The sequence below is a fragment of the Bufo gargarizans genome, chromosome 2 (genome assembly GCF_014858855.1).
Source record: "Bufo gargarizans isolate SCDJY-AF-19 chromosome 2, ASM1485885v1, whole genome shotgun sequence".
Taxonomy (NCBI): Eukaryota; Metazoa; Chordata; class Amphibia; order Anura; family Bufonidae; genus Bufo; species Bufo gargarizans.
Genome location: NC_058081.1, coordinates 246952080 through 246973190, shown reverse-complemented (window position 1 = coordinate 246973190; position 21111 = coordinate 246952080). Strand labels below are relative to the sequence as shown.

The following is a 21111-nucleotide window of genomic DNA, read 5'->3' as shown; positions in this document are numbered from 1 at the left end:
CATTAAGGCCAGTGATTGGCTGCAGTGATATATGAAACATCACCAGCTGTAGCCCAGGACAGTAGTGGTGCTGGATCGGAGCGGGCACAGGAAGGTAAAGTAAATTTTTTAAATTATTTTACCAGGCACCCTATGCTTTGGTAATTTAAGAAAAAACTCAAATTATGTAATGTTATAAAGGTGCATTTTTTAATGTTTCCAATAATCCTAGTTTCCTTTTTTTTAACTAAATGTTCCATTTCCAATAAGCATTCATATGATTTTTACATAGATACCAGGCTCCTGTTGCACCAAGCATATCTGTTTTTCAAGCTAGCATTGCTAATTCTTTCTCCATTGCAATTGTTGGATTTGCTGTCGCCTTTTCGGTTGCTAAGGTCTATGCCATCAAGCATAATTACACTATCAACGGGAACCAGGTAAGAAGAGTTTGCCTTGTACAAAATCAACTATGTTTAGGTTCATTAGTGAATATGAGCAGCTAATTTTTTGTAAATGCTGGAGTACGGACGCTGGTAATGAGCATGTAATGGAAATTGTAATTACACATTCATGGGGTCATTTATCAAACTGGTGTAAAGTAGAACTGGCTTAGTTGCCCATAGAAACCAATCCGATTCCACCTTTCATTTTTTGACAGCTCCTTTGGAAAATGAAAGGTGGAATCTGATTGATAAATAACCCTATAAATGTGTAAGTGATGTACTATGGGGGAGATTTATGAAGACTTGAGTATGCTACATCGGTATTTATATCCCCTGCATTACCAGAGGATGCGCTTAATTTATTGAGGAGCTGCACACATCGTCATAAATTAAGTGCAATCCTCCAGCAGTCCATGTAGCTAGTATAGATTTCAGTCATCATTTATGCTAGAAAACTGTAGAGTACCGTAAATGATGATAAAAGTGCCAGACCAATGGCCTATGCCCTGCCCGCTTTTCATAAAGTGGTGAAGGAACCATAAAAACCCTCCTTTAAATGACGTTTAAAGAATTGTAAACCTGCGGTTTGAGGCTTTTTTACACCAGTTTCTGTTGACAGAGGCATAATAAATGATTCCTTTATTCTTCACTAGAGCCATTGCAGAAGATGCCTCTATAGTACATGATTCAATCATACATGGCAACATTTTTGGGGGGAATCCCTGAGTAAAATGTATGCCCTGCATATAATTGGGAATGAAGTATCTACCCTTACTGAATTCCCCGCCATACTATAAATCTGGTAGAAGTTACTTGTTAGATTTTTTTTTACAATTGTATTTATTTTGTTGATTATCTTTGCTTTTAGGAGTTGATAGCATTTGGATTGAGTAATATCCTGTGTGGGTCATTTAAAGGATTTGCTGCAAGCACATCTCTATCAAGGTCATCTGTACAAGAAAGCACCGGTGGCAAAACCCAGGTATTAAACTACTGTATAAGAAGATGCTACAATTCTAAAATTCTGAAGTATGCAGATTTATGGAAACTGCCTAAAAGAAAAACTGTCTTTGTTTCCCATAGTGTAAGAAATTATTATATATATTAATATATATATAAATATATACTATATATAACACACCCTCTTACTGGGTCTGATTCGAGGTTGTATGCAATAAATGAGACACAAGAGTGAACGTGTAAAATATAAAATGTGGAAAATTGATACCATAGTTATTATTGATGAGGATATATGGAGTTACAGTGGAACAAAAAGAAATAAATATTACATAGAGAGAGACTTGTACACACATAACAATAATTACAATTACTAGCAATTTCCAGAATAGAATATAATACCACTTTAACTCAACATTTAAATTCTTTACAGTTTATAGTTACCACACATGGGCCTCCAATCCTTGTCTCTCCTTTGTCCTCTCCAGTCCTCTTTTCCTCTTAGCCAACTCCTCCAGCTCCCCCCCCCCCAGCTTCCCCCTCTATAACCCAAACATGGATCTTTTACTCCTTGAAAGCTCTCAACCCCCATCCTTGTCAACGCCCCATATCGGTTTGCTGAGAGTCTGTGGGTCTGCCCAGAAACTGAATCTAGGCATTTAATGACCCCTTGTCTCCTTTTCACACATTTTGGGTGCCTTTTGTTCTCTACCTCTCAGCATATTTAAGAGATACAGGATATTCCAGGACCTTTATCTGTGAGAATCCAAGTAAGGCTATATGCACACGACCGTGCCGTTTTTTTGCAGTCCGCAAAGCACGGATCCGCAAAATACGGAAGCCGCCCGTCTGCCTTCTGCAATTTGCGGAACGGAACAGGAGGCCCATTGTAGAAATGTCTATTCTTATCCGCAAAACGGACAAGAATAGGATATGTTATATTTTTTGGGTGTAGCCACGGAACGGAGCAACGGATGCGGACAGCACACAGAGTGCTGCCCGCATCTTTTGCAGCCCCATTGAAGTGAATGGGTCCGCATCTAAGCCGCAAAAACTGCGGCTCGGATGCGGGCCATAACTACGGTCGCGTGCATGAGGCCTAAGACAAAAGGAGCTAGATACATACTAATGAAGTATACACACGTACAGTCACCTACCCGTCTCTGATTCACACAAATAAATCCCTCATAATCTATAAAATATAATGCATATATTATTTCCAAAACCCCCAAAAAATTCTTACAATAGCAACCAATTACTGCATAGCTTTAAATTCAAGAGCACTAAAAAAATGACAGCTGTACTGTGGTTGGTTGCTATGGGCAAGCATAACAGTAATTTACTGTATTTTAGACATAGTAACATAGTATATAAAGCCGAAAGAAGACATCTGTCCATCCAGTTCGGCCTGTTGTCCTGCAAGTTGATCCAGAGGAAGGCAAAAAAAAAAACTGTGAGGTAGAAGTAAATTTTCCTCACTTTAGGGGAATAAAAAATTCCTTCCCGACTCCAATCAGGCAATCAGAATAACTCCCTGGATCAACGACCCCTCTCTAGTAGCTATATCCTGTAATATTATTACACTCCAGAAATACATCCAGGCCCCTCTTGAATTCCTTTATTGTACTCACCATCACCACCTCCTCAGGCAGAGAGTTCCATAGTCTCACTGCTCTTACCGTAAAGAATCCTCTTCTATGTTTGTATACAAACCTTCTTTCCTCCAGACGCAGAGGATGTCCCCTCGTCACAGTTACAGTCCTGGGAATGAATAGATGATGGGATAGATCTCTGTACTGACCCCTGATATATTTATACATAGTAATTAGATCTCCTCTCAGTCTTATTTTTTCTAAAGTGAATAACCCTAATTTTGATAATCTTTCAGGGTACTGTAGTTGCCCCATTTCAGTTATTACTTTAGTTGCCCTCCTCTGAACCCTCTCCGGCTCTGCTATGTCTGCCTTGTTCACTGGAGCCCAGAACTGTACACAGTACTCCATGTGTGGTCTGACTAGCGATTTGTAAAGTGGTATGACTATGTTCTCATCACGGGCATCTATGCCCCTTTTGATGCAACCCATTATCTTATTGCCCTTGGCAGCAGCTGCCTGACACTGGTTTTTACTGCTTAGTTTGCTGTTTATTAAAATTCCTAGATCCTTTTCCATGTCAGTGTTACCTAGTGTTTTACCATTTAGTATGTACGGGTGACTTGCATTATTCCTTCCCATGTGCATAGCCTTACATTTGTCAGTGTTAAACCTCATCTGCCACTTATCTGCCCAAGCCTCCAATCTATCCAGATCCCTCTGTAAATGTATAGTTTCCTCTTAAGTGTTAATTACTTTACACAGTTTAGTGTCATCTGCAAAAATTGATATTTTACTATGCAGGCCTTCTACAAGATCATTAATAAATATATGGAAGAGAATAGGGCCCAATACTGACCACTCAAGTACTCCACTAGTGACAGTGACCCAATCTGAGTATGTACCGTTAATAACCACCCTCTATTTTCTATCATTGAGCCAGTTACTTACCCACATACAGACGTTTTCTCCCAGTCCAAGCATTCTCATTTTATATACTAACCTTTTATGTGGTACAGTGTCAAACGCTTTGGAGAAGTCCAGATACACGACATTCATTGATTCGCCGCTGTCAAGTCTAGAACTTACCTCCTCATAGAAACTGATTAAATTAGTTTGACATGACCGATCCCTCATAAAGCCATGCTGATATGATGTTATTTGCTTGTTTTTAATGAGAGCCTCCAAGATAGCATCTCTAAAAAAAACTTCAAACAGTTTACCCACAACAGATGTTAAACTTACCGGCCTATAGTTTCTGGGGTCTGTTTTTGGACCCTTTTTGAATATTGGCACCACATTTGCTATGCGCCAATCCTGTGGGACATTCCCTGTCAGTATAGAGTCTGCAAATATCAGAAATAAGGGTCTGGCTATGACATTACTTAATTATCTTAGGATACGGGTGTGTATGCCACCTGGCCCTGGCGATTTGTCTACTTTAATCTTTTTAAAGGGCTTCTGTCACCCCCCAAAAGTCATTTTTCATTTTTGGGCTAATTAAAATCCTTATAGTGCGATTATTCAATATATAGTGCTAATAGATACCCAAGCTACATACATCCATAGTGAGAGGAATATAGTAATGAATGTGAATCACACCATTATACAATTAATAAATAACAAGGGTAAATGCATCAATGCCATATAATAAGATGTCCACAGAGACTATGAAGTGATAAGCAAGGGTTCACCAAGCTGAATACATAGATAATACATGGATGGATCACAACACTTAAATTAAAGTACTGACCAACATACTCTCCCCTTGGTTGCTTCTCAGCAACTCCCCCTCTTGGCAGGGAGTAGGACCAGCCTACACCTAGCAAGAGGGGAGGAACAGGGTGGCTAAGGCTACTTTCACAGTAGCGGCAGAACGGATCCGACAGGCTGTTCACCCATTCGGATCCGTCCTGCCGCTATTTTGCCGTGCTGCCGCTCTGTCCCCATTGACTATAATGGGGATGGGGAGCGGAGCTCTGTCGCAGCACGGCAGTACTGCATGTCTGACTTTTTAGTCCGGCGGCCTCTCACCGCGCACTGCCGTGCTGCGCCGGACCTCCACCCCCGTCCCTATTATAGTCAATGGGGACGGAGCGGCAGAACCGCAACGCTCCATGTCATCCTCAAGTTCTTTTATTTACCAAACAGTTGTAACGTTTCAACTACTTACAGTCTTTATCATGTAATTGCTTGATAAATACTGTAAGTAGTCAAAACATTGCAATCGTTTGGTAAATAAAAGAACTTGAGGATGACATGGAGTGTTGCTGTTCTCTCTTTCTGGTGACATCTATGACATCATCATCTTGATTGCAGTAATGACATGCATATAAACCCCAGACACTGCTGCAGCAAATCATTGGCCTCAGTGCCATGTAGCACAATGATTGGCTGCAGCAGTGACATCATTGCTGTATTCAGACAAACCCCGATCAGTGTGGCAGAACTGGAAATAGCATGGGAGGAAATAGGTGAATATACATTGCTTTCTCTTTTTATCACAATTACTGCTATAAAGTAAATCGATTTTTAATAAGACAGACAACAAATTTAAAATCATCTTACTGCTGTGTGAAAGGCAGCAGCACACCTACAATGTCAATATATTCTTCAGACCTGAAGTATTGTTTCACTTTGCAAGAGAATTGACAAAGTTTCTACTTAATAATAGATTACATGACACGTTCATCAGTCACAGGGCCTAGTTGCTGCTTAGTCCTCTTCAAGTGAATAGGACTGAACTGCAATACCAAGCACAGCCGCTATCCATTTTACTGCACTTTGCTTAAGCTGTCAGGTGGCCAAAGCGCACACTGGAGCACCATGGCCTCTTTAAACAGCTGATCAGTGGTAGCGCTGGGTGTCGGACTAAAACTGATTGCATATTGATGACCTATCCTTGCCCATCAATATAGGAGTCAATAAACGCCATTTTAGAGTTGTAATCAAGATGCAAATGAAATTTTCCAGTGTGCCTCATTTGTCAAAACTGTCTTTGTTAGCCATTTAACCTATCAGAGCTCAGCTTTCAGTTCATAAACTACTCTGATAAAATTAATTATGTGCTGTGATTGGTTGCTGGAGAAAACATAGACACGTTGTGCATGTGTTGATTTCTTCAAACTTTAAAAAACTCCTAATAAATGTTTTATAAGCTATACCCACAACTGAATAGATGAATGGATAGATAGGTGTTTGATATGTTTTCCAAAGGATCACAATAAACCTAGACTGTGTCGGCAGATAAGAACCATTTGGCCCATCTAGTCTGCCCAATATACTAAATACTATGGATAGCCCCTGGCCCTATCTTATATGAAGGATGGCCTTATGTCTATCCCATGCATGCTTAAACTCCTTCACTGTATTTGCAGCTACCACTTCTGCAGGAAGGCTATTCCATGCATCCACTACTCCCTCAGTAAAGTAATACTTCCTGATATTACTTTTAAACCTTTGCCCCTCTACCCCTCTAATTTAAAACTATGTCCTCTTGTAGCAGTTTTTCTTCTTTTAAATATTTCATGAACAGATTTCATGAACAATTTTCTTCCTGTCAAAAAACAACAGATTCTAGACAGAAATGGAAAAATGCCAGTGTGAACAGACAAAGTCTAAGGGTGCCTCCACACGCAAATAATTTTATTGCAGAAATTTCTGCGACTGAAGACCAGTTCAACACTCCTATTAGGACACGCAAAAATCCATATGTTTTCAGCCAAAAGAATCTCATTCAGATAGATGGAACTGTGCTGTGGAGAAGTAACCCTGCTGCTGTGGAGAAGTAAGAAGTTAAGACACCCTACACACCTCAGGAACCCCTTGGCCAGTCCCATTAAACTTGCAAATCGCCCCGGGGAATTGTAGGTGTTATTGATATAATACAGTCGCCAGTTAGAGATTCGAATGAGAGAGACTTTAGCAAGAAATAGTGTAACCAGAGGGCCATTGCTTTTAACATTCCTTAACTCATGGACAGACATCTAGCGAGAATTTGCACTGTGTACAGACCGTTGTTGGATGTACCACAACTATTTTATTTTCAAGTAAAGAAGGACATTTGTTGTGTTAAAGCTGGCCTGGTTTACTAACTCCTACGTCATCACATGCTGGACATCGCACTACTATACTTCCTGCTAGGCACCTATACAACATCCAGGGCTCCCCAAACGCTCATCTGGAGGCCCAACTACAGCGAGTGACCGTAGGGAAATAAGGGTGTGTTCACGGAAAGAAAAGGAGGTGCTAAAAACTAACACTTTAATCGATATGCATTAAAAAAGGGAAGGAACTCATGACAAAACTTATAAGTGGCAAACACATATAATGACAGAGGACTACAGTATATGAGTCTTGAGTGTCAAGGGTGAAAATTGTGTGTTTAAAACATCACCACCCCCCTGTTATTGCCACAGGAGGCGTGTATTGGCTGAATAATGTTTCTGAGCTGTGAGTCCGGCGTGTGTCAAATTTGCACTACACCCCATATACAGGCCCAACAAGCTAGAAAGTAAGAAGCCAAATTACAAGAGGTTGCTGGGGAAAGTACAGACAGGTGTATGAATGAAGGCACCTGAGGCTCTGTTAATACAGTGAAGTGGACATGCCTCCTTAATGTGGATCCACAAGGGTGCCCCACATACACTGGGGAATTTGTATACACTCTATCTGTGGAATGTACAGATGGAATCCCACACCATCTACTAAATGAATGATTTTGAATAAGGGGACCAATCCTCTGCACTAGCAAGGCATAGCATCATTCAGTAGAAGCGCGTCCTAGCTCAACGCGTTTCTTCCAGTTAGAGTCATCAGGAGCTCAGACTGCCATAAGGGAATGTGGAGTTCACATTTGCATCTTTTTAATAACAAAAACCGATCACAGAGGATCCATCAACAGATTCTATAAATTATTATATTCTATTTCTATGGGATTTAGAGGGAATCTGTCACCCGAATTTTGGACTATTTTCTACAGTAATGAATGCGTTGTACTGCAAGATAAGGAGACCAGATCACATTTTTTTAATTTTCCTAGTGCCCCCTGTTCCCCTGCTGTCACTGCTCAAAGCTGCAGTGAAATACACAGTCCGGACTGCTGTGCTGTTCTAACATAATGGAGAGGGCTCATGTGTACGCACGGTTGTCCAGACAATGATTTTCAGTGCAGCTCTGCGCACTGACAGCGGGGGAACAGGGGGGCAGTAAGAAAATGAAAAATAGTGATCTGGACTCCATGTCTGCATTACTACTCATGTATTACTGCATGAAATGGTCCAAAATCGGGGTGACAGATTTCCTTTAAATTGCTGGTAACATGCATTTTATGTCTTATTTACATCTTATTACTTCTGCTATGATTACGTTTATTGAGGTCAATAGGCAAGTTATTGGAAAATCTTTGTAATCTGATTTCAAATTTCCGACGTTAAGGAAACATCCCAAGTACTGGGAATTTTATTGTGATTCTTTTTTCTCTCACATCCCGCTTGGAAAAAAAGTGACTCAATGAGTCACATTCCGGTTGTATACAAAATAATTATGTTATAGTTATGCCGCATCCCATAAGCAATGATAAAGCTTAACTGTCTTTCAGTGACCCACATTTGTAGGTTGCAGTTATTCTACTGTTTTATGCATATTGTAATCTTATTATGTTGTAGGTTGCTGGAATAATATCTGGTTTGCTTGTTTTGATTGTAACATTGGCTGTTGGATACCTCCTAGAACCACTACCAAAGGTACACTCAGTTCCACTGTGATTTAATATAACAAGAAATGCAATGACAACTATACTTTATGTTGTATTATGTCAGAATAACTGGCTGCTAAGTAACCTTTATAAGCTGATATGAATTTGTGTATTTTTTAAGGAAATGTATAATCAGAAACTATTATTATTTAAATCAGTTTATTTTTTTAAATGTTTGTGTGTTTTTACCGTTATTTTTATGTGACGAGGGTTTTTAAATAAAAAAATGAACTTGATATATTGCAGGATTCAAGTAGTCCACTAGAGCATACACAATAGGCTGACACTTTGGGCCAGATTTACCAATCCTATAGATGGTGTCAACTTGGACAGGCTGTGTAGAATTGCACCAGATATATTACAGGGGCTCAGGCTGGAGCAGGGATAGACACACTATACCAACTCCTTGTTGGCTTACTTTGAAACATTTTACACCAGAATTGTCACACAATCTTCAAAATGGTGCATCTTAGCCCCCGACCCCTTGTTGAGCATGTCAGAAAAAAGTGTAGTAACCCTAAATGCTTAAAGTTGCACCAATTTGTGCCACTTTTTAGATAGATTTTTGGCACAAACACATTAATAAATCTGGGCCTTTCTATTTTCTGCAACCATTATGCATCTCCCCTGGCACTTCTGGTCAATGGAGAAGGGGGGGGGGCTAAAAATTGTAATAGTCTATGGGGGGGAATTCATTACGACTGGTGTTTCTGATCATATTGTTAATAAGAAAACTTACTAGTGTATGACCTGTCAGAATAATTAAGAGGTATATACCTTGGGAGGTCCATGCACCCAGAAATTAAATCTATTGCAGCAAGGAGCTGTGCTAAATTTCAGGTGTAATGTTCACCAGCTTTCTGGTGCACATATTGTTAAATGTGTTAGGCCGCAGAGGTTCTACCCACATCCAGAGCCCTCTCACCCACACCTATGCACTTTGTTGAGTTCAGGGTGTTGGAAAAGAGCAAAAAGTTAAAGATTTGGGGGAAAAACAGGAATTGGGACAGAATTTGCGACTTTTCTTCTCATAGCACTTTGAAACATTACTTATATAATTTATCTCTGTCAATTAACTCCCATAAAGTATACGCAACCTGCTGTGCTGTCTATGTAGACAATACAGGAAGGGACATTGGGACAGATTTACTAGTGAAAATGTTGCATTTTTTTTTTTTTTAGCTTTTCATGCCAAAAAAACTGGCATACATCTTTTCAAAGCATTTTACACCTCGCCTGACAAAAGAGCATGATTTCACTGGAAAAGGGTGGAGCTTTGCTGGGAAAGGGGTGGGACCTAAATGGACTGCCCTGCGCCAAAAATGCATGAAAATGTAGGAGCTCTTTTATAGTGAAACTACACCAATTATAGATGGTGTAAACTTAGTCTAGACAGTTTTTTTTGGTGCACGGACACATTTTTATGGCACACAACCAATATTTATGGAGTACTAACAAATTTTAGGTGCACAGAAAAAATTCAGGTGCATGGCCAAATTTACAAAGGTCCATGCGCTAAAATAATAAATTTGCCTAATATTAGGACTATGATTCGCATTCTTAGACAGTACTATTAGTAAATCTGCTCCACTGCATCTCCATTATGGCCGCCCCGGTAAAAAAATAATAATATCAACAACTACAGCATAAAACAGTCCAAACACATAAAATATGCAAATTATGTATGGCACTTTAAGGGGCTGTCCATGATAATGAAAAATGAGGACAGTGATTGACTCTGGCAGTCATATACTAACAGCTAGATCTCGCGATCCATATATATACACTAGATCACATCATTTACCTGGACAATGGCCATACAACTTCCAGGGTCTCTGCAACAATGCAAACTAGTGCTGACCTTTCTTTGGTGACATAACCTCTGATGCCTGTGTCCCGGATATTTGCCATACGGCCTCCTGGGTCACTGATACTGAAGAACTGTGCGGTCTGTACCCGCTTTACTCCTTCTAGTCTAGGCTTACCATATGTCCTTGAATAGTTGAAGGCATTTTAAAGTATAGCCCTTTTGTCCTATGACGATTCATGGGGCTTTGTTTTGTTTAGGTACCGACCTTTAGATATATTCATCTGAAGAAACGCGTAGGTGCATGTGAATTTATCAGGGTTTTTTCACTCTATTCTTGCATCAGTCATCTCACCAGCTTAGGTGGCCATTCTTTGCCTCTAGATTAAACCCTGTGCAAGGCTGTGTAGGGACCCAAGCTTAGGGTGAGGTTCCGGGAAGGGCCCCCCCTTGGGGGGCGAGGCCATTAGGGTCCACCAGGTCAAGTAGGGCATAACAGGGACAGTTTTATCTCCTTAAAGCTTCCCTGACAATGATCAGGTCCGACCCGGGATACGTCCTTCTCTTAACAAAGAAATCTGGCATAACATCTGTGGCTGGGTGAACAGAACTGACCCTGTATTTAACTGGTAAGACCTTACCATTTTTCACAAGGTACTTCATTTGACAAGGTATGGATACATGAGACCCTGACATCTGCTTTTTAGCGCGTGCGTGACTTTGGTTGAGTACGATTGTACGCACGCCCTAGGTTTTGTCTCTGTTTTTAATTTTGGTGTCCAGCTAGACCTAGTACCCACTCACTGGGGCTTTACTCCTGTGCTTCTAGTGCGTGATCTAGTGTGTATATGTTGATCGCGAGTTCTAGCTGTTAGTATATGTTTGTAAGGGGTCTTTATCTCAGTTTGAGATTTTTACTTGATACTATTAAAGGTTATGTTTTAGTACGTTACTGCCCCTCTTTGTGTTTTCTGCAATAAAGTTTTTCGAGCAGTACTTGGGGAGAAGTGCGGACGCACCTCTCTCCCCTGGTAGGGACAACCCCTTCTCTATTTTCTCTAGACAGTGATTGACTGCAGTGGTCACACACCATAGGTATCTGCACGTCACCCGTGCAGTTTGTTAACAAGCAGCGGCAGGAGGACTGGATAATATCTCATTTCCATTGCTGACAATTGAGGCATATACATTTTCAATAATAATGTTTTGTATTTTCATATTAGTAATCATTATTATGACTCACTTTGTTTCAGTCCGTTCTGGCGGCGATAATATGCGTGAATTTGAAAGGAATGCTAATGAAGTTCAATGAAATTCCAGTGCTATTCAAGAGAGATAAGTATGATTGTGTAAGTACTTTATTATTTGGTTGCATTTAATTGACTTTTTATACTTTCAAGGTATAACTGTATGATTATTATTATTTTGCTTGAAATTTTGCATCTTTATATAGCACAACAATGTAAAGAATGGGAATTCAGAAAATAGATAACATAACATTTAGGAATGTCATCAAGGTGGATAGTTTTGAAAGCAAGTACATGCACAGTACACCTCCTCAAGATAAAACCTACAACATTGAATATTTATATAGCTACCACTGAAATCTTCATAGTGTGATGTATAAAATACACTATAATTATTCATTACAGCTCGTGTGGGTCTTGACGTTCATCGCTTCTGTTGTTCTTGGCCTGGATCTTGGGCTTGCTGTTGGTGTAGGAATTGAACTTCTGACAGTCGTGTTTCGTGTTCAGTTGTAAGTAAACGTTTCATTGCAGTTCATATAATTTAGGTACAGTCGCCGTTACAGTCTGGAGGAAGCAATCATCCCTCAGGTTCATGAACCGATGCCTATGGCTTATGTTTCCATAGTGAAGTAGTGGATGGAATACTGTATATTCTGGCAAAAGGAAAAAAGCATGGATTACACATCTACATGCTATGCATTGATCTTTTACTTCTCAGCATAATTTATAAACTGTACTGTATACTTTGTATTATAGAAAGGGTTGTAGCCAGCTCTCCTCATCGTCCTGCACGGCGGTGCACGGAGCGGACTCAAGCCAGTCCCTTGTAAGTAGAAGAAAATTGAAAGAAATGCTCCAGCACCGCGGTGGATAGTATGAAAGTCCCGGTCTTTATTAACACCAAAAAATCCAGGTGAGTACAGCAATCACAGACAAACACTGGTGGTCCCCGGTACCCCGGATCTACGCGTTTCGAACTGTTGTGTTCTTAGTCATGATCCTTTGTCCGGATCATGACTAAGAACACAACAGTTCGAAACACGTAGATCCGGGGTACCGGGGACCACCAGTGTTTGTCTGTGATTGCTGTACTCACCTGGATTTTTTGGTGTTAATAAAGACCGGGACTTTCATACTATCCACCGCGGTGCTGGAGCATTTCTTTCAATTTTCTTCTGTATACTTTGTATACTTTTTGATCAAAATGCTTAAGCTCACTCACCACGCCAAGTTGACCATTTTCCAGTGAGTCTGTAATCTAAAATGGTGCAGCGACTAGAGTTGAGCGAACACCTGGATGTTCGGGTTCGAGAAGTTCGGCCGAACATCCCGGAAATGTTCGGGTTCGGGATCCGAACCCGATCCGAACTTCGTCCCGAACCCGAACCCCATTGAAGTCAATGGGGACCCGAACTTTTCGGCACTAAAAAGGCTGTAAAACAGCCCAGGAAAGAGCTAGAGGGCTGCAAAAGGCAGCAACATGTAGGTAAATCCCCTGCAAACAAATGTGGATAGGGAAATGAATTAAAATAAAAATTAAATAAATAAAAATTAACCAAAATCAATTGGAGAGAGGTTCCATAGCACAGAATCTGGCTTCCCGTCACCCACCACTGGAACAGTCCATTCTCAGATATTTAGGCCCCGGCACCCAGGCAGAGGAGAGAGGTCCCGTAACAGAGAATCTGTCTTCATGTCAGCAGAGAATTAGTCTGCATGTCATAGCAGAGAATGAGGCTTCACGTCAGCCACCACTGCAACAGTCCATTGGCATATATTTAGGCCCAGCACCCAGGCAGAGGAGGGAGGTCCCGTAACAGAGAATCTGTCTTCATGTCAGCAGAGAATTAGTCTGCATGTCATAGCAGAGAATGAGGCTTCACGTCAGCCACCACTGCAACAGTCCATTGGCATATATTTAGGCCCAGCACACACACAGGCAGAGGAGAGAGGTCCCGTAACAGAGAATCTGGCTTCATGTCAGCAGAGAATCAGTCTGCATGTCATAGCAGAGAATGAGGCTTCACGTCAGCCACCACTGCAACAGTCCATTGGCATATATTTAGGCCCAGCACACACACAGGCAGAGGAGAGAGGTCCCGTAACAGAGAATCTGGCTTCATGTCAGCAGAGAATCAGTCTGCATGTCATAGCAGAGAATGAGGCTTCACGTCAGCCACCACTGCAACAGTCCATTGGCATATATTTAGGCCCAGCACCCAGGCAGAGGAGGGAGGTCCCGTAACAGAGAATCTGTCTTCATGTCAGCAGAGAATTAGTCTGCATGTCATAGCAGAGAATGAGGCTTCACGTCAGCCACCACTGCAACAGTCCATTGGCATATATTTAGGCCCAGCACACACACAGGCAGAGGAGAGAGGTCCCGTAACAGAGAATCTGGCTTCATGTCAGCAGAGAATCAGTCTGCATGTCATAGCAGAGAATGAGGCTTCACGTCAGCCACCACTGCAACAGTCCATTGGCATATATTTAGGCCCAGCACACACACAGGCAGAGGAGAGAGGTCCCGTAACAGAGAATCTGGCTTCATGTCAGCAGAGAATCAGTCTGCATGTCATAGCAGAGAATGAGGCTTCACGTCAGCCACCACTGCAACAGTCCATTGGCATATATTTAGGCCCAGCACCCAGGCAGAGGAGGGAGGTCCCGTAACAGAGAATCTGTCTTCATGTCAGCAGAGAATTAGTCTGCATGTCATAGCAGAGAATGAGGCTTCACGTCAGCCACCACTGCAACAGTCCATTGGCATATATTTAGGCCCAGCACCCAGGCAGAGGAGGGAGGTCCCGTAACAGAGAATCTGTCTTCATGTCAGCAGAGAATTAGTCTGCATGTCATAGCAGAGAATGAGGCTTCACGTCAGCCACCACTGGAACAGTCCATTCTCAGATATTTAGGCCCCGGCACCCAGGCAGAGGAGAGAGGTCCCGTAACAGAGAATCTGTCTTCATGTCAGCAGAGAATTAGTCTGCATGTCATAGCAGAGAATGAGGCTTCACGTCAGCCACCACTGCAACAGTCCATTGGCATATATTTAGGCCCAGCACCCAGGCAGAGGAGAGAGGTCCCGTAACAGACAATCTGGCTTCATGTCAGCAGAGAATCAGTCTGCATGTCATAGCAGAGAATCAGGCTTCACGTCACCCACCACTGCAACAGTCCATTGTCATAAATTTAGGCCCAGCACTAGTGTTGAGCGGCATGTCCCATATTCGAATTCGCGAAATTTTGTGAATATTCGAAAGAATATTCGTAAAATATTCGCGATTATTCAAATTCGTTATTATTTCGCATATGCGATAATTCGAATTATCGCATAATACATATGCTATGCAAAATTCACATGTGCGCTAATGAAATCGCCTTACGAAGATTCGCAACTCAATTCAATCACTAATGTATGAATGCAATGCCCTTTGCCTCTGTTCTGGGACAAGTGTAGATATTCGCATGTGCGCTAATAAAATCGCCTTACGAAGATTCGCACCTCAATCACTTTCTAGGGAATGTGAGACTTTTGGGAATCAATCGAGATACAGTGGGGGGTGATGACAGTAGTTGACAGAGTACAGATCAATGTAATCTGTAAGGTGGAAAGTAAAATAAAAAATACGAATATTCGTAAATCGAATTTTACGAAGTTCTACGTATTCGCGAATATGGTGCTATACTATATGAATGCACAGGCCTTTGCCTCTCTGTTCTGGGGACAAGTGTAGATATTTGCATTTGCGTTAATAAAATCGCCTTACGAAGATTCGCAGCTCAATTCAATCACTAATGTATGAATGCAAAGCCCTTTGCCTCTGTTCTGGGACAAGTGTAGATATTCGCATGTGCGCTAATAAAATCGCCTTACGAAGATTCGCAACTCAATTCACTAATGTATGAATGCAAAGCCCTTTGCCTCTGTTCTGGGACGTGCCGATATTCGCATGTGCGCTAATAAAATCGCCTTACGAAGATTCGCAGCTCAATTCAATCACTAATGTATGAATGCAAAGCCCTTTGCCTCTGTTCTGGGACAAGTGTAGATATTCGCATGTGCGCTAATAAAATCGCCTTACGAAGATTCGCAACTCAATTCACTAATGTATGAATGCAAAGCCCTTTGCCTCTGTTCTGGGACGTGCCGATATTCGCATGTGCGCTAATAAAATCGCCTTACGAAGATTCGCGCCTCAATCACTTTCTAGGCAATGTGAGTAAGATCTGAGCTGTTGGACCTTTGGGAAACAATCAATTATATGTGTACTGTAATTTTGTGGGGGGGGGGGGGGAAACAAAAAACGAATATTCGTTTTTACGAATATATAGCACTATATTCGAAATATTCGCGAAATCGCGAAGTTGCGATATTCGCGAAAAAAATTTGCTTTTCGAATATTCGCGCTCAACACTACCCAGCACCCAGGCAGAGGAGAGAGGTCCCGTAACAGAGAATCTGGCTTCATGTCAGCAGAGAATCAGTCTTCATATCATAGCAGAGAATCAGGCTTCACGTCACCCACCACTGTAAGAGTCAATTTTCATAAATTTAGGCCCAGAACCCAGGCAGAGGAGAAAGGTCCCGTAACAGACAATCTGGCTTCATGTCAGCAGAGAATCAGTCTTCATATCATAGCAGAGAATCAGGCTTCACGTCACCCACCACTGCAACAGTCAATTGTCATAAATTTAGGCCCAGCACCCAGGCAGAGGAGAGAGCTCCCGTAACAGAGGATCTGGCTTCATGTCAGCAGAGAATCAGTCTGCATGTCATAGCAGAGAATGAGGCTTCACGTCACCCACCACTGCAACAGTCCATTGGCATATATTTAGGCCTAGCACACAGGCAGAGCAGAGAGGTCCCGTAACAGACAATCTGGCTTCATGTCAGCAGAGAATCAGTCTGCATGTCATAGCAGAGAATGAGGCTTCACGTCACCCACCACTGCAACAGTCCATTGGCATATATTTAGGCCTAGCACACAGGCAGAGCAGAGAGGTCCCGTAACAGACAATCTGGCTTCATGTCAGCAGAGAATCAGTCTGCATGTCATAGCAGAGAATGAGGCTTCACGTCACCCACCACTGCAACAGTCCATTGGCATATATTTAGGCCTAGCACACAGGCAGAGCAGAGAGGTCCCGTAACAGACAATCTGGCTTCATGTCAGCAGAGAATCAGTCTGCATGTCATAGCAGAGAATGAGGCTTCACGTCACCCACCACTGCAACAGTCCATTGGCATATATTTAGGCCTAGCACACAGGCAGAGCAGAGAGGTCCCGTAACAGACAATCTGGCTTCATGACAGCAGAGAATTAGTCTGCATGTCATAGCAGAGAATGAGGCTTCACGTCAGCCACCACTGCAACAGTCCATTGGCATATATTTAGGCCCAGCACCCAGGCAGAGGAGAGAGGTCCCGTAACAGACAATCTGGCTTCATGTCAGCAGAGAATTAGTCTGCATGTCATAGCAGAGAATCAGGCTTCACGTCAGCCACCACTGCAACAGTCCATTGTCATAAATTTAGGCCCAGCACCCAGGCAGAGGAGAGAGGTCCCGTAACAGACAATCTGGCTTCATGTCAGCAGAGAATTAGTCTGCATGTCATAGCAGAGAATGAGGCTTCACGTCAGCCACCACTGCAACAGTCCATTGGCATATATTTAGGCCTAGCACACAGGCAGAGCAGAGAGGTCCCGTAACAGACAATCTGGCTTCATGACAGCAGAGAATCAGTCTGCATGTCATAGCAGAGAATCAGGCTTCACGTCAGCCACCACTGCAACAGTCCATTGTCATAAATTTAGGCCCAGAACCCAGGCAGAGGAGAAAGGTCCCGTAACAGACAATCTGGCTTCATGTCAGCAGAGAATCAGTCTTCATATCATAGCAGAGAATCAGGCTTCACGTCACCCACCACTGCAACAGTCAATTTTCATAAATTTAGGCCCAGAACCCAGGCAGAGGAGAAAGGTCCCGTAACAGACAATCTGGCTTCATGTCAGCAGAGAATCAGTCTTCATATCATAGCAGAGAATCAGGCTTCACGTCACCCACCACTGCAACAGTCAATTGTCATAAATTTAGGCCCAGCACCCAGGCAGAGGAGAGAGCTCCCGTAACAGAGGATCTGGCTTCATGTCAGCAGAGAATCAGTCTGCATGTCATAGCAGAGAATGAGGCTTCACGTCACCCACCACTGCAACAGTCCATTGGCATATAAATAGGCCTAGCACACAGGCAGAGGAGAGGTTCATTCAACTTTGGGTAGCCTCGCAATATAATGGTAAAATGAAAATAAAAATAGGATTGAATGAGGAAGTGCCCTGGAGTCCAATAATATATGGTTATGGGGAGGTAGTTAATGTCTAATCTGGACAAGGGACGGACAGGTCCTGTGGGATCCATGCCTGGTTCATTTTTATGAACGTCAGCTTGTCCACATTGGCTGTAGACAGGCGGCTGCGTTTGTCTGTAATGACGCCCCCTGCCGTGCTGAATACACGTTCAGACAAAACGCTGGCTGCCGGGCAGGCCAGCACCTCCAAGGCATAAAAGGCTAGCTCTGGCCACGTGGACAATTTAGAGACCCAGAAGTTGAATGGGGCCGAACCATCAGTCAGTACGTGGAGGGGTGTGCACACGTACTGTTCCACCATGTTAGTGAAATGTTGCCTCCTGCTAACACGTTGCGTATCAGGTGGTGGTGCAGTTAGCTGTGGCGTGTTGACAAAAGTTTTCCACATCTCTGCCATGCTAACCCTGCCCTCAGAGGAGCTGGCCGTGACACAGCTGCCTTGGCGACCTCTTGCTCCTCCTCTGCCTTGGCCTTGGGCTTCCACTTGTTCCCCTGTGACATTTGGGAATGCTCTCAGTAGCGTGTCTACCAACGTGCGCTTGTACTCGCGCATCTTCCTATCACGCTCCAGTGCAGGAAGTAAGGTGGGCACATTGTCTTTGTAGCGTGGATCCAGCAGGGTGGCAACCCAGTAGTCCGCACAGGTTAAAATGTGGGCAACTCTGCTGTCGTTGCGCAGGCACTGCAGCATGTAGTCGCTCATGTGTGCCAGGCTGCCCAGGGATAAGGACAAGCTGTCCTCTGTGGGAGGCGTATCGTCATCGTCCTGCCTTTCCCCCCAGCCACGCACCAGTGATGGACCCGAGCTGCGTTGGGTGCCACCCCGCTGTGACCATGCTTCATCCTCATCCTCCTCCACCTCCTCCTCATCCTCGTCCTCCTCGTCCTCCAGTAGTGGGCCCTGGCTGGCCACATTTGTACCTGGCCTCTGCTGTTGCCAAAAACCTCCCTCTGAGTCACTTCGAAGAGACTGGCCTGAAAGTGCTAAAAATGACCCCTCTTCCTCCTCCTCCTCCTCCTCCTCCTGGGCCACCTCCTCTTCCATCATCGCCCTAAGTGTTTTCTCAAGGAGACATAGAAGTGGTATTGTAACGCTGATAACGGTGTCATCGCCACTGGCCATGTTGGTGGAGTACTCGAAACAGCGCAACAGGGCACACAGGTCTCGCATGGAGGCCCAGTCATTGGTGGTGAAGTGGTGCTGTTCTGTAGTGCGACTGACCCGTGCGTGCTGCAGCTGAAACTCCACTATGGCCTGCTGCTGCTCGCACAGTCTGTCCAGCATGTGCAAGGTGGAGTTCCACCTGGTGGGCACGTCGCATATGAGGCGGTGAGCGGGAAGGCCGAAGTTACGCTGTAGCGCAGACAGGCGAGCAGCAGCAGGATGTGAACGCCGGAAGCGCGAACAGACGGCCCGCACTTTATGCAGCAGCTCTGACATGTCGGGGTAGTTGTGAATGAACTTCTGCACCACCAAATTCAGCACATGCGCCAAGCAAGGGATGTGCGTCAAATTGGCTAGTCCCAGAGCTGCAACGAGATTTCGCCCATTATCACACACCACCAGGCCGGGCTTGAGGCTCACCGGCAGCAACCACTCGTCGGTCTGTTGTTCTATACCCCGCCACAACTCCTGTGCGGTGTGGGGCCTGTCCCCCAAACATATGAGTTTCAGAATGGCCTGCTGACGTTTACCCCGGGCTGTGCTGAAGTTGGTGGTGAAGGTGTGTGGCTGACTGGATGAGCAGGTGGAAGAAGAGGAGGAGGAAGCCGAGAAGGAGGAGGTGGCAACAGGAGGCAAAGAATGTTGCCCTGCGATCCTTGGCGGCGGAAGGACGTGCGCCAAACAGCTCTCCGCCTGGGGCCCAGCTGCCACTACATTTACCCAGTGTGCAGTTAGGGAGATATAGCGTCCCTGGCCGTGCTTACTGGTCCACGTATCTGTGGTTAGGTGGACCTTGCTACAGATGGCGTTGCGCAGTGCACACTTGATTTTATGGGATACTTGGTTGTGCAGGGAAGGCACGGCTCTCTTGGAGAAGTAGTGCCGGCTGGGAACAACATACTGTGGGACAGCAAGCGACATGAGCTGTTTGAAGCTGTCTGTGTCCACCAGCCTAAATGACAGCATTTCATAGGCCAGTAGTTTAGAAATGCTGGCATTCAGGGCCAGGGATCGAGGGTGGCTAGGTGGGAATTTACGCTTTCTATCAAATGTTTGTGAGATGGAGAGCTGAACGCTGGCGTGTGACATGGTTGAGACGCTTGGTGACGGAGGTGGTGGTGGTGGTGGTGTTGGTGGTACATCCCCTGTTTGCTGGGCGGCAGGTGCCAACGTTCCTCCAGAGGCGGAGGAAGAGGCCGAGGCGGCAGCAGCAGAATAGGCCGAGGCGGCAGCAGCAGAAGAGGTAGCAGGGGGAGCCTGAGTGACTTCCTTGGTTTTAAGGTGTTTACTCCACTGCAGTTCATGCTTTGCATGCAGGTGCCTGGTCATGCAGGTTGTGCTCAGGTTCAGAACGTTAATGCCTCGCTTCAGGCTCTGATGGCACAGCGTGCAAACCACTCGGGTCTTGTCGTCAGCACATTGTTTGAAGAAGTGCCATGCCAGGGAACTCCTTGAAGCTGCCTTTGGGGTGCTCGGTCCCAGATGGCGGCGGTCAGTAGCAGGCGGAGTCTCTTGGCGGCGGGTGTTCTGCTTTTGCCCACTGCTCCCTCTTTTGCTACGCTGTTGGCTCGGTCTCACCACTGCCTCTTCCTCCGAACTGTGAAAGTCAGTGGCACGACCTTCATTCCATGTGGGGTCTAGGACCTCATCGTCCCCTGCATCGTCTTCCACCCAGTCTTGATCCCTGACCTCCTGTTCAGTCTGCACACTGCAGAAAGACGCAGCAGTTGGCACCTGTGTTTCGTCATCATCAGAGACATGCTGAGGTGGTATTCCCATGTCCTCAT

General features: G+C 44.1%; 1 protein-coding gene across 1 annotated transcript in view; it reads left to right on the top strand.

The window, feature by feature from the left end:
- Window positions 1-21111, top strand: part of LOC122925815 (chloride anion exchanger-like) — a 92560-nt gene that overhangs the window by 30095 nt on the left and 41354 nt on the right. Inside the window, exons 8-12 of the mRNA XM_044277171.1 lie at window positions 272-419; window positions 1294-1407; window positions 8641-8718; window positions 11790-11885; window positions 12189-12295. Of these exons, the coding sequence (XP_044133106.1) occupies window positions 272-419; window positions 1294-1407; window positions 8641-8718; window positions 11790-11885; window positions 12189-12295 (543 nt within the window). The remainder of the gene's footprint in view (window positions 1-271; window positions 420-1293; window positions 1408-8640; window positions 8719-11789; window positions 11886-12188; window positions 12296-21111) is intronic.